This window comes from Panicum virgatum, chromosome 7N (assembly GCF_016808335.1).
Source record: "Panicum virgatum strain AP13 chromosome 7N, P.virgatum_v5, whole genome shotgun sequence".
NCBI lineage: Eukaryota > Viridiplantae > Streptophyta > Magnoliopsida > Poales > Poaceae > Panicum > Panicum virgatum.
The window spans coordinates 26,899,323-26,911,179 of record NC_053151.1 but is presented as its reverse complement, the minus strand read 5'-3'; the positions used below and the strand labels follow the sequence as shown (position 1 = coordinate 26,911,179).

General features: G+C 47.0%; 1 protein-coding gene across 1 annotated transcript; it reads left to right on the top strand.

Moving 5' to 3' along the window:
* The first annotated feature begins 8,145 nt into the window (after positions 1–8,145).
* LOC120681088 (anther-specific proline-rich protein APG-like) lies at positions 8,146–8,943 on the top strand. The gene is made up of 2 exons (XM_039962632.1): positions 8,146–8,293; positions 8,414–8,943. The coding sequence occupies exons 1-2, from the start codon at positions 8,146–8,148 to the stop codon at positions 8,941–8,943; spliced, it is 678 nt and encodes a 225-aa protein (XP_039818566.1).
* Positions 8,944–11,857: the final 2,914 nt, after the last annotated feature.

Here is an 11,857-nt window from a genome sequence, read left to right as displayed (position 1 = left end):
ATTGATAGATTCTTATAAAGGCATGGCATCTGCAAAACCTCTATCTGGCAGCTCAGTATATCTTTGGAATGACGTGTGGAATGGAACACTCCCAAAGTGCATTTATCCTGAGCTTTTTTCATTTACTATGAATAAAAGTCTCTCTCTACAGAAGGCCAAATCATTGGGACCACAGTTTCGCAGAATCTTTCGCCACATCCCTCTTTCTGATGACGCTTTTGTACAGTATGTGGAATTCCAGAATATAATCTCCAATTTGCCTCCAAGTGATGGAAAAGACAGGTGGGAATACATTTGGGGAACATGATACTTCTGCTCTAAGGCCTACAAGCATTTGAAAGGACATATGGAAATTCACCCTGCTTTCAGGTGGCTATGGAAGTCAGTTTGACAACTGAAACACAAAATCTTCTTTTGGCTGTTGATGCAAAAGACAAATTGAGCACAAGAGAAGTGTTAAGAAGAAGAAATTTGGTCCTAGAAGATTATGGATGTGCTGTTTGTGGAACAGGTTTAGAGGAGACTGTTGAACATCTCTTCTTGAAATGCCCCTTTACAATACAGTGTTGGGGTTCACTAAATCTAAACAGCGTAATAAACTTACAGCATCTACAAATTCTGGAGTTTTTTAGGACAAGGCTACAGGTTCCTAGTCAAAGCATTTTCAGGCCCTGAAAGCTTGGCTAGAATCTCCAAACATCCTCCCTATTAACTTGAAAGTTCTTCTCAGATACAAGGAAATGGTCCAGTTCTAGAGCTAAAGATCGTAGTTCTCGAACGAGCACTCGAAAAGATTCACGAGGATCCTCGTGATTAGGCACTCTTTTTCCCCAGATCGTAGCATTAAGTATTTCTTGGCATTATGTGACTTAGGTCTGGCTTGTAACTAACTTTTTTTTTAATTCTTTTTAATATACTAATAGGGGGATCCACCCCTCCTGTTTCATAAAAAAACAAACTTACTGTATCTAAGAGAAATGCAAAAGAACTAAAGGAGTAAAACCGGGAGGGCACCATGCGGGTTTAATGAGTCCATATTTATTCTGCAATCTTAGCTAAAATTAGAGAAATTTTGACATTGAACAAAACTATACGGCTAAATGATAATCACTAGGGCGATGACAGTCTCATCTGATGCATGACAATGTACTTATTATTACACCGTGATATATATGTAACTTTATTACACAGAGCGATGCGAGTTTGCCGTTGGGAAGGTGGTGCTTGAGAAGGACAAGGTGATCATCTTCGGCCGCTTCAACGAAGGCCAACAAGCTCAGCTAATATGCCTGCCGTAAACTTACCCTTACCCGTACCCGTGGCCCACTTTCCCCGCCCGTGGTCGCCGTGCAGCTACCACACTACAAGTGCCAGTCCAAGCTGCCATCTCCGCCGCCGCCTCCACCCGCGTCACCAAAACAGAAGCTGTGCCAATGCACGAGATGTGGTCTTGCAGTGGCTACCCGCCTTGCGTTCTGCCGCCCATGGCATACCCGATGGACGATGGTCGGCAGCAATGATAACCCACACTCTACAGCTCAAGTGCCGGCTCAAGCGATGAATTAAGCAAGAGATTCACCACCCGCACCAACTTCGGATCATCATCAAACACTTGCCTTATGGCCAAAAGTATGGATAGCGATGTAAGTGATGATGACTCCGATTCTCCTTCAATTGATGAACTTCTTGACCTTGCTCATGAGCACCAAAAAGTCATTAAAAAACAATCAAAAGAAATTAAAAACCTTAGTGCTCTCAAAGATCTAAATGCTTCTCTTGCTACAAACTTTGAAAATTTGATGTGCAAATTCAATTTGCTTAGCAAGGAGCATGAAGAGCTCAAATTAATATTTGAGAGCATTAATGATACTAATGACTCTGTGGAAATGAAGCAAACTATCCCTTGTGCAATTCCTATCTCTAGGGTAGATGCTTCAACTTCTTGCATTGATTTAATTGATGATTTTTGCTCTAACCCTTGCAATGAGAAATGCAATGAGAATGTTGTTGTAGAATCATGTGATGATCTCATTGCCAAGGAGAATGATGAGCTCAAGCAAGAAGTGGAAAGGCTCATGAAGGACTTGTATAGAATGAAGGGCAAAAGCATAGAGAGCAATGTCCAACCTTCTCAAGATAACCGTGAAGACATGGTGAAGAAGCTTGAGAAGGGGTCCACCGTGACTTGCTCAAAGTGCCACAAAGAAGACCACAAGTACAACAAATGTCCTCAACCAAGGGAGAAGCTTTCGGATGAGAAGAACAAGAAAAAGCTAACAATCAAGAGTTCTCTTATCTACACCAAGCCCAACCGGAGGAACAAGAGCAATAGCACCACCTATGTGATTAAGAAGAAAACAAATGGCAAGGTGGTCGCTCACAAGGTTGGGAAGCAAGAAACGAGTTGGAACCGCCCCATTTGGGTGCCCAAGGATGTCATCATCAATATGAAGGGGCCTCAAATGGTGTGGGCCAAAGGAGACTTGAAGCCCAAGAATGGAAACGGGGGATTTGGAGGCTTAGCTCACATGTGGAAATGAAGGTTCAAGCCAAAGAAGTTAAGCTCACAACTTAGACATTTGTTGCCCAAGTCCCCCATAAGGTAATGGTAGCTAGAATTAAATTCAAGCATCATGTAGCTCCATTTGCTCTTGCTAGGATAGTTGCATTGCATCTCCTAGTGTTATTTATGGTGGGTTGCTTGTGCCATGATTCTAACCCATGAGCAACCTACATGGTTTGATAAGTGTGTAGAAAGCTACACAAGGTTACCCTTCATGGTACATGGACTTCATGAGGTATGTATTTTATATGTGTACCATGAACACAAGCTATATGGTAAACTTCCCAATTGTGTCAAAATCAATGTGCATACATTTGCTTGGTGATTCAAACACTAAATGCACACATTTAGGGGGAGTTCATCCTATGGCTTGTAATTTTGAGACTAACATGTTTAAAAGTTTATCTTTTATAGTCTCACGTAGAGTTAACACTCTAAGAGAATGTTTCTCACGATCAATGTGAATAAACAACTCTATAAGAGTGATTAGATAAATTGTGCTTTCATGCATATTGAGCCATGCTCTATTGAACTTAAATGCTCATATCTAAGTTCATAGGCTATGTGCTCATACATTTGCTCAACCTTGGTGTACCAAGTGCTTTTCTTCAAAAAGGCTTACAAGCATCATATGCAAGTCACTTTCAATTGGTACATGCAAGGTAAACAAAGTGACCCCCGGAGGTATGCAAGATTCTAAACTCATTCAATTGGTATAATTGTCAATTCCTTATAATCTTTAGAGCTACCTCCGTGCATGATATGATCTAAGCTCTCTAGTTATAACATCTAGTTGTGCACTTGATTTTTACATTATCATTTTGTGCACATACTTGTGGAGAGCTTAGCTCATGTCATGCTAGTTTCATGATTTTGCGATCCACCTTAGTGAAAATTTTCAATTGGTATCTTCATTGATATCATACAATTGGATCATGAGTCATGGAACTAACTCCCTTGGCTACTAATCTTCTTTTGAGCTATATTATTTTGCAAGAACTTTTTAGGAGCAAGACCTTTTAGGTGATTTAATTCCAAAGGGGGAGAAATGTGGATCAAAGCAAGGTATTTTCTCAAGGAGAAGAAACATATCCCAAAGGGGGAGAAATACCTAAGTGAATCAAGTCATGAGGGGGAAGTAGCGAAAAAGGGGAGAATCAAAGGGGGAATCATGGTTTTAGGGGGAGGCCATGTCATCATTGGATGCTGGTAAACATCCAAGCAAGCGTAAGCAGTTTCAATTGATTCAAGTGGTTAAAATTGTCAATTTTTGCAAATATTGTGGTTGCTTTGATTGTGTTGTCATCAATCACCAAAAAGGGGGAGATTGAAACGAACATGGCACCATTTATGCCATTTCGAGTGATTTTGGTGATCGAATGACAACACAATACTTGGATTAATATGATTGTTAAGATGACCATTCTCAGGCTTTTAGGTTCAAGTGATGACAAAGAGAAAGAGAAGATAGGCGTAGCAAGGCCCGAAGGGCCGTCCCTACGGGAGTTCCGCTACCCGGTTAGCGGACAGGGGTCGAGGGGAAGCCACCCTGAGCGGGTCTCAGGGCAGCGCCCTGAAAGCTCTTCGGTCGGTAGCACCGGAAAAACCGACGCATGAGCATCGGTGCATCCGATGGTAGTCGGAAGAACCGACGCTATGGTATTTTGGTGCAGAAGGGAATCGAAGCCAAGTCAGCTTATAGGCACCGGATGAACCGATGGTTCAAAAAGGGGCATCGGTGCATTGGACGTACTGTGTTCCAGAGACGATGCAAGCCGAGCAAGAGTCAAGTCTTCAGCACTGGTTGAACCGGTGAGGCATCGGTGCATACCATCTGTGTAATGACGTCAGCAGAAGAGTTGAGTGCTATGAGTGACCGGATTAACCGATGGCTAAGCATCGGTTCAACCGGTGGTCACTGTGTCAGCTGTCAGGAGTTCAACGGCTACTTCGGGTATTAGAGTGACTGGATGAACCGACGCTAGCCCTGCCAGAGGCATCGGTTCATCCGATGATATGCAGATTTTCTGCTGACCGTTGGAACAACGGCTACAAGACTTGGTGGCCTATATATACACCTCACCTCGGCCATTTGAAAATTGCTGGAGTTGCTGGACATCCCACACACAACCAAGAACATCTCCAAGCCATACAAGAGCATCAAGATCATATCCTTAGCCCTTAGCACACTTTGAGAGTGTTGTGTAAAGGTTAGCTCTTAGTGAGTATGATTGCAAGGCCTTGAGCCTTTGTGCTGTGGTTCTCTAGTGAACCAAAACAAGAGCTTGGTGCGCCGGCACCTTGGAGCTTTGAAGCTCGCCGGCAACGTCATCGACCCTCCGACTTGGTGTGGAGCGGTGACGACACTTTGTGCGGGGGGCGTGGAGACCCCCATCCTTTGTGGAGAAGCTCCTTAGTGGTACCCGGGGCCAAGGTGACCGTGATTGTGTTCACGGAAGAGACTTGGTGGCCGAGTAGCAATACACTTAGTGAGTGCTGCAACAACGTGGATGTAGGTGTGCCTTTGTGGCTAACCGAACCACGGGATAAACACTCACATCAAGAGTTTGCTATCTCCTATCCCGCTCATTAAGCTTCTGCATTTCTTACTAGCAATTTGTGTGCCTTTACTTTCATAGAATAGTTTCTTGATAGGAAAGGCTATAGGTTGCTAAACTCTTTTGGGATAGGGCTTTCACACTAGAACAATCTAGTTGCACATCTAGATAGCATGTTTTAGTTTAAGTTTTGTGCAAACTAGTTGGAGCCATAGGTCTAAATTTTATTAGTGCCTAATTCACCCCCTCCTCCTCTTAGGCTAGAGCACCCGATCCTTTCATACACGATCACACAACAGGAACAAACAATACAAATAGGGCCAATTCGCTCAATGCCATTAAATTTTTTGCCAATCCCTTGATTGCCATTGACCCCACATGTCATAGACACAAAAAAATCCTTTCAATGCCATTTAGTGGCATTCATGGGATTGGCGAAAATTTCAATGGCATTCAGGGAATTAACTCATACAAATAAGAAACAATACAAAAACAGAAAAAACAGTACTGGAAAAGTTGAAAAAGATGTAGAGCATGATGCAAGGATCACGTGAGCGCAAGAATCACTAAAATCGGAGTCAAAATGTGAAAGATATGGCTAAAACAAGGTTCTAGGGGCTTATTTGCAAGAAACCAGGGGCTAGATCATAATTAAACCTTAGATTTGAGGACTAGATTGAAAAACAGAGAGGGCTGGACGGCGGGTTCAAAATTTAGAAAGCTTAGGGTCCTAAACAGAAGAAAAAGGGCCTCTCTGGAATTTCTTTTGAACTAGGAAGGACTCCGGGTTAATTTTGAAGAAACTCAGGGTCTCTTTAGCAAAAGCACGGGGCAGCTCTGGTTCGGCACGGATCTAACAGATCCGATCCGTTGGATCTCGATCTAATTGCTGAAAAAGGGTGGGGGCGGCTTGAGACGCGGCTGCTGGCTCAGCTGCGGCTCGGTTCTGCTTGGGCGACGGCTCAGGCGGACGGCGGCTTGGCTAGCGGCTCTAGCGACGGCGCAGCCTGGCGGTAGGCGGAGCCGGCGGCTCGGGCGTGCGGAGCTTTGCGCCGGCAGCGAGCAGAGGCGGCGCCAGACTGCCGGAGTACACCGAAAACGGTGCTCCGGGGCTCGGTTCGTGGCGGGGTTAGCCCGGGGAGGGAGAGGGGGCGACGGGGAACGCGGCTAGGGGGTCCAGGAGGTGCGGCGGTGGCCGGAGGTGGGCGCTCGGTGGCGAGGGTGCGAAGATGCGGCTTCGACGAGGAATCGCCGGCGAGATAGAGCGACAGAGAGAGGGGAAAGGGGGTATGGGGCTTCCTCACCACCTCACCAAGCTCCGGTGACGAACGGGCGGCGAAGAGGCATGGCGGGGCGGCGGATCGACGGCGGCGGCGCACGGGAGCGGTGCTCGGTGGCGGCGGCGCAGAGCTGCAGAGCGAGGAGCGTCGACGTGGGGTGGAAAGGGGAGAGTGGAGGGCTCGAGTGCGGGTTTTATTGAGGGAGAAGGGGTTGGTGCGCTGAGAGTGTGAGAGGGGGCGGCGAGCTCGTCGGCCGGCAATCACGGCAGTGATTGCCGCGGCGTCTCCGCGCGAGGAGTGCGCGCGCGCGTCGCGGGCCGATACGGCCATCAATGCCGCGAGGAAAAAGGGGATGCGGGGCTCGGGGGCGCGGGCGTGCCCGCTGCGGGGAAGGTGCGCTGCGCAGAAAAGGAAGGAGGCGGGAGGTAGGGGATGACGCCGATAGGCGGGCCCCACCTGGAAGTGAGAGGGAGAGAGAGATGGGGAGAGGGAGGCGGGTTGGGCCTGCTAGGCCGGTTTGGTGGCTTGGGCTGCGGGAAAAAGAAAGAGAGGGGGAGAGAAGGGAGTGGGCTGGTCTGAAAGGAGAAGGGAGAGAGAGTGTTTGTTTATTTTGTTTTTGCTTTTAAATTCAAACACCATTTTAACAATTTATTTGAATTCAAACAAAAGTTTAAATTTTGGGTGTTACTCTCTTCCAACCCCCATACTTGCCATTCTTCTTGCGTCTCCGCGACGTCTGAAGACGTTCTAGGTGGCCTGTCGATCTTAGAACAACCTTACGCGCGCCTGCCTTGACGGGGTCCCTCCCGGGCAATCGTTCGTCGGACTTCGCTGTTCCACACCGGCAAACCTGTCTGACTGGTTACCCTGACTAGTCTAACCGGCCTGAGCATCGGCGTTGCAATTGTGTCGTCGCTCACTGCGCGATCAAGCGCATTCGTGTGTTGGCCTTAGATTTGCGCCAACAATGATGACCTCAAACCAACCGCGAACTCATCGGCAACGACCTCGCTGAAGATGCATGAACGGAGGATATGGCGGCCTACTGTACGATATGAAAATGTAGTCTAGGACTTCGGCACAACAATACATACGCACCATTCGTATCTTGTTTTCTATCAGGCAGGATCGAAAGAGTTTCTTTGATTTGGAGATCGAGCGCTAGCTTTCAGTAAAAAGAATGATGCAATGGTGAGGTTTTCTAGAAAGGTGCATGTTAGATATGCTTTTAGTAAATTTAGGTACCTCTTATATATACCATAATGCTCTTGTGGCTCTAGGCCCCTTTTTGTGGGGTGAAGATCACGGAATGAAGTTTAGCCACATATATAGCTCCCAAAGGCTATACACTATAGCCCTATTAGGTGCAACTGGAGACATGTAACAACCTGGAGAAGTAATCCTCGTCTAAACCTCAGCACAGGCACGGCCACGGACGCACCTCACTGGTCCATCATTTCTCTGACAAGACTGCCCCATGCTCTGAATCTGCTCCAGTTGCTAGGTGAGCAAAACCTGCATTTCTTGAAGATCGCCTTGTGCCGTTGAGCGCGATCGAATTAGTTTCTGTCACTTATAGATGATCCAATCGATAGACGCTTAGAGCTGGATTTTCTTTCTCTGTTTATATGAGTTTTGGAATCCATTAAGGCCATTCTTCTGAAAAATGACGCATGCATGTCTTGTTGGCCTCTCACTCCTGTCCCGCAGAGATGCCGACGGTAGCCATAACGCTGGACCTGTCATGCTGCCGCTGCAGAAGCAGGATCCAGAAGATCCTCTGCTGCATCCAAGGCGCGCAGTAGCAGAAATTAAACTAGCTAATGACATCGACACTAGCAAGGTCGTTGATGACCATGTTCTTCCGTCAGATAAACTCTTGGATGATCGTGGTTGTCAACTTGTCAGGTTACGTTGAGTGACCTGACCTGGGCACATGAGCTACCGATAATACAATCGCATCAAATTTAGTCTGCTGGTTGACCCACCCACTCACTCACGCTTGCACGCAGAGCGTTGCGGGTTCGTCTTCGAGAAGGTGGTGTACGAGAAGGAGAAGGTGGTCGTCACTGGGCCCTTCGACGCCATCGAGCTCTGCTGCAAGCTCCGGTGCATGGCCGGCTGTTTCGTGACCAAAATCGAGATCGTGCCGCCGCTACCGAAACCGCGACCACCATCGCCGCCGCCGCTGCCGCCGATTGATGACACCGACAAGTGCAAGAAGAAGCCCGACCCCACCCCATGCGATAGGCTGATCCCGTACCCATATCCGTACCCGTGCCCTTACCCATACCCTACGCCGGCGTGTCCGTCCAGCTGCCCTACGCCGCCGCGCCCCTGCCAGTGCCACTCCTGCAAGCCGCCGCCGCCGCCACCATGCCCACCGCCTCGTCCGGCCTGTCCGCCCCCACCGGTATGCTGTCCGGTGCCTCCGCCGCCGCCGTGCCCGTGCCCGCCCTGGACGCCGTGCCAGTGCCGCGGCTACAAGCGGGACAAGTGCTACGAGGATGTCCAACCCTACGGCCCCTGCGCTGTCATGTGATGCTGCTGCGCGGGCTGGCGGCCGGGCGGCTTGCTTGCTAGCTGCGACCTGACGATCATGCACGACGTCTACGCACATCTCTGTGAATTCTTCTTCCGGTCTGTATAGTAAGACCAAGCAATCTGTTGTAACATATGTTGTATGTACTCATCATAAGTTTTCATGCCCGGATTCACGGCCGCTTCTGGAATCAAAAGCTGCAGAAGCGAAGACTGTACGTGCTTAATTGTGTGTGTGTGTTATATATAGTATACAGTTGCTGTACTTGAAAAAGAATAAGAATGAAGCTCGATCTCTTGTCACTAGGTCCTGCTGCTGAGTATGAACCCAAGTGCGTGCAGTTTGGATCGATTTCTCTTGTGTCTTTGATCGGTGATAGATGGATGCTGTTCATGCATAAATTGCGCTGCACATGGATCCATCCTCCAATCCTAGGTCAATTAATTGGGTTGTTATGTTTCAGCCCGGGCGTTCAGTCTAACCGAACCGAACTGACTGGTTCTTCGGAATTTTGCAATAAATTTGGTTACTACAAAATTGGAACAAATTTTGGATTCGGTTAATTCGGTTCGGTTTCGGTTATGACCGAAGTAACCGACTACTCCATGAATCATAAACAAAATCAATAGATTCAAGCATATATACATCAAATTGAAACAAGATGCATCAAGAGATCAACATCAATCGAACACAGATCGATCCACACATAGATCGATTCAACACAGATCGACTCAAGACGGATCGATTCGACACAGATTGACTAAAGACGGATCAATTCAACACAGATCCACTCAACACGGACTACAAATCGAGAGAGGAGCACATGAACTGTGCCTCGGCTTAACTCGCGCGAAGAGAATCAGGGGAGGGACCGGCAACCTGGACGTGGGCACGCCTCCCGCGCGCGTGCTTGGACGGCGAGCGACCAGCACGCGCCGCCGCTGGTGGGTGCTGGGTGAGCAGGCTACATCGCCTCCCACGTCGTGTGGCCAAGGGAGGGCGGGTGCAGCGCCACCACGTGCGGGAGCTGGGCGAGCAGCCTGCAGGCACCGCCCGCGCTGCTCAGCCAAGGAATGACGGCCTGCCGCCTGCAGGCGCCATCGAACGGCTGCCAGAAGGCCGCGGCGAGGGAGGCAGGAGTGAACGTGATCGTGGTGTGGCTATGAGCGTGCGGGCGGGCGTGCTACGGGCGGCGGAAGGGCGGGCGGCCGACGGCTAGGAACTGATGGTGAGGAGGTGAGGAACAATAGGATTTGAGGAGGGAGCTAGGGTTAGTCGGGCAAGGGAGTTAGGGTTAGTCGGGCAGGGGCGGGTGGTGCGCGCTGAGCTGCTTGTTAGTGGGCTAGGCTGGCTGTTTATCGTCTTATTGGACCTCTATTTTACCCAAGGTTCAGAACCGAATAAACGATATTAATTCGATTAGTTAAAACTAGGATCGAATTTTTCGGTTTTGGATAGGAAGTCCTAATGCGATTACCCAAGGCTCCAGTAAAAATCCGCTGTACGCATCAGTCGATTTTTTTTTGGTCCATTTGATCTATGTTATGGGCTTGTGGCGTGTTCTATCCTCTATACTTTGTAGCCTACCTTTTTGTCACTCCGTGAGGATGGATGGACGATGTGAGGCCAGCCCGGTTGTTTTCAGTCACTCGGCCCACATGAACTCGTCTCCCTGAATAAAAGACGACACGCCAACACCTGGGCCGCTTTATCAGATCCAAAAGAAACCCCATTTCCCCACTTCAACCGTTGTTGCTTCTTGCTCCTACTCTACGTAATTTCATTTTTCTCTTGACTTGATTTGTTGTTATATATACTTGTTTACGATGTAGTGTAATCTTTTTACTTTCTTGTATTTTTATGTAAGGTGTAATATCTTTGTTTATTAATTTATTGAAAAAGAATTGTATTGTTTTGTAAGTCCGAGGTATCGGTGAGCTGGAATTCGTTATTTACTAACACATGGATTTCATGTATTGTTAAGATCAAATTAAAGGGTTTAATCTCTTGGACTTATATAAAATTCATCGTATGTCTTGTAATTTAACCTCCTTGTAATAATTTTTGTTAACAGATCGTTTTGTTTAGATTTTGATTAACATAACAACCGATGGTGACACTTACATACACCATGCACACTCACACTTGAATAAGAGTACATAATAGTACCCTTACGAGCATCTTTGAGATTGGGTCCGCAAATCTTGAGTGGGCACGTCACCTACTGCTGCAAGAGAAGCTCCATTAATATCGAGGACTCGGACCGTGATTAACAATTTGTACTACAAGGAACCTAACCATGTGAACTATAGGGTGTCATTTTAATATTGAAGTTGTCTGTGTTTTGCAGTTGGATCAATGAAATTTAATAGAAGAATTTGAAATGTTTTATATTATGAGGTATGTTTTCATATTATCAATTTCTATTTATGTATACTTTTAAATTCGTGTTCTGTCTGTGTCACTAGCCTTTCTAATCTTCTAAAAAGAAGACTTCTAATAAAAAAAAATGGTAGATAACGGGCTTCTTGTCTTTTATGGACAGGGTCACTTTTCTCCTCCCTAGGTCAGTAGGTAAAATCAATTGATTTTTATATTCTTGTCGCTCGAATTTAGGTAAGTACTATTGTTACGTGGCTTCATCTTATTGGATCAAAAAATCGATTGATGGCACCATATGTTTTACTCGATGGTTGGGGAGTCATTCCCCGTTTGGATATTTCTGTTCGGTTTTCGGATATTTCAGATTGGTTTTTGGTTATCGATTAATTATGCCCAGGGTGAGCTGTGTTTTATGGTAGTGGCGAAAGCCGTGAAGCAAATGAAACCTAGTACGACTCACTACAAAATATGGGAGCGTGACAGCAGTTTGTGAGCTGTGTTTTGTGGATATTAGAGTTGATCGAGGCACTTA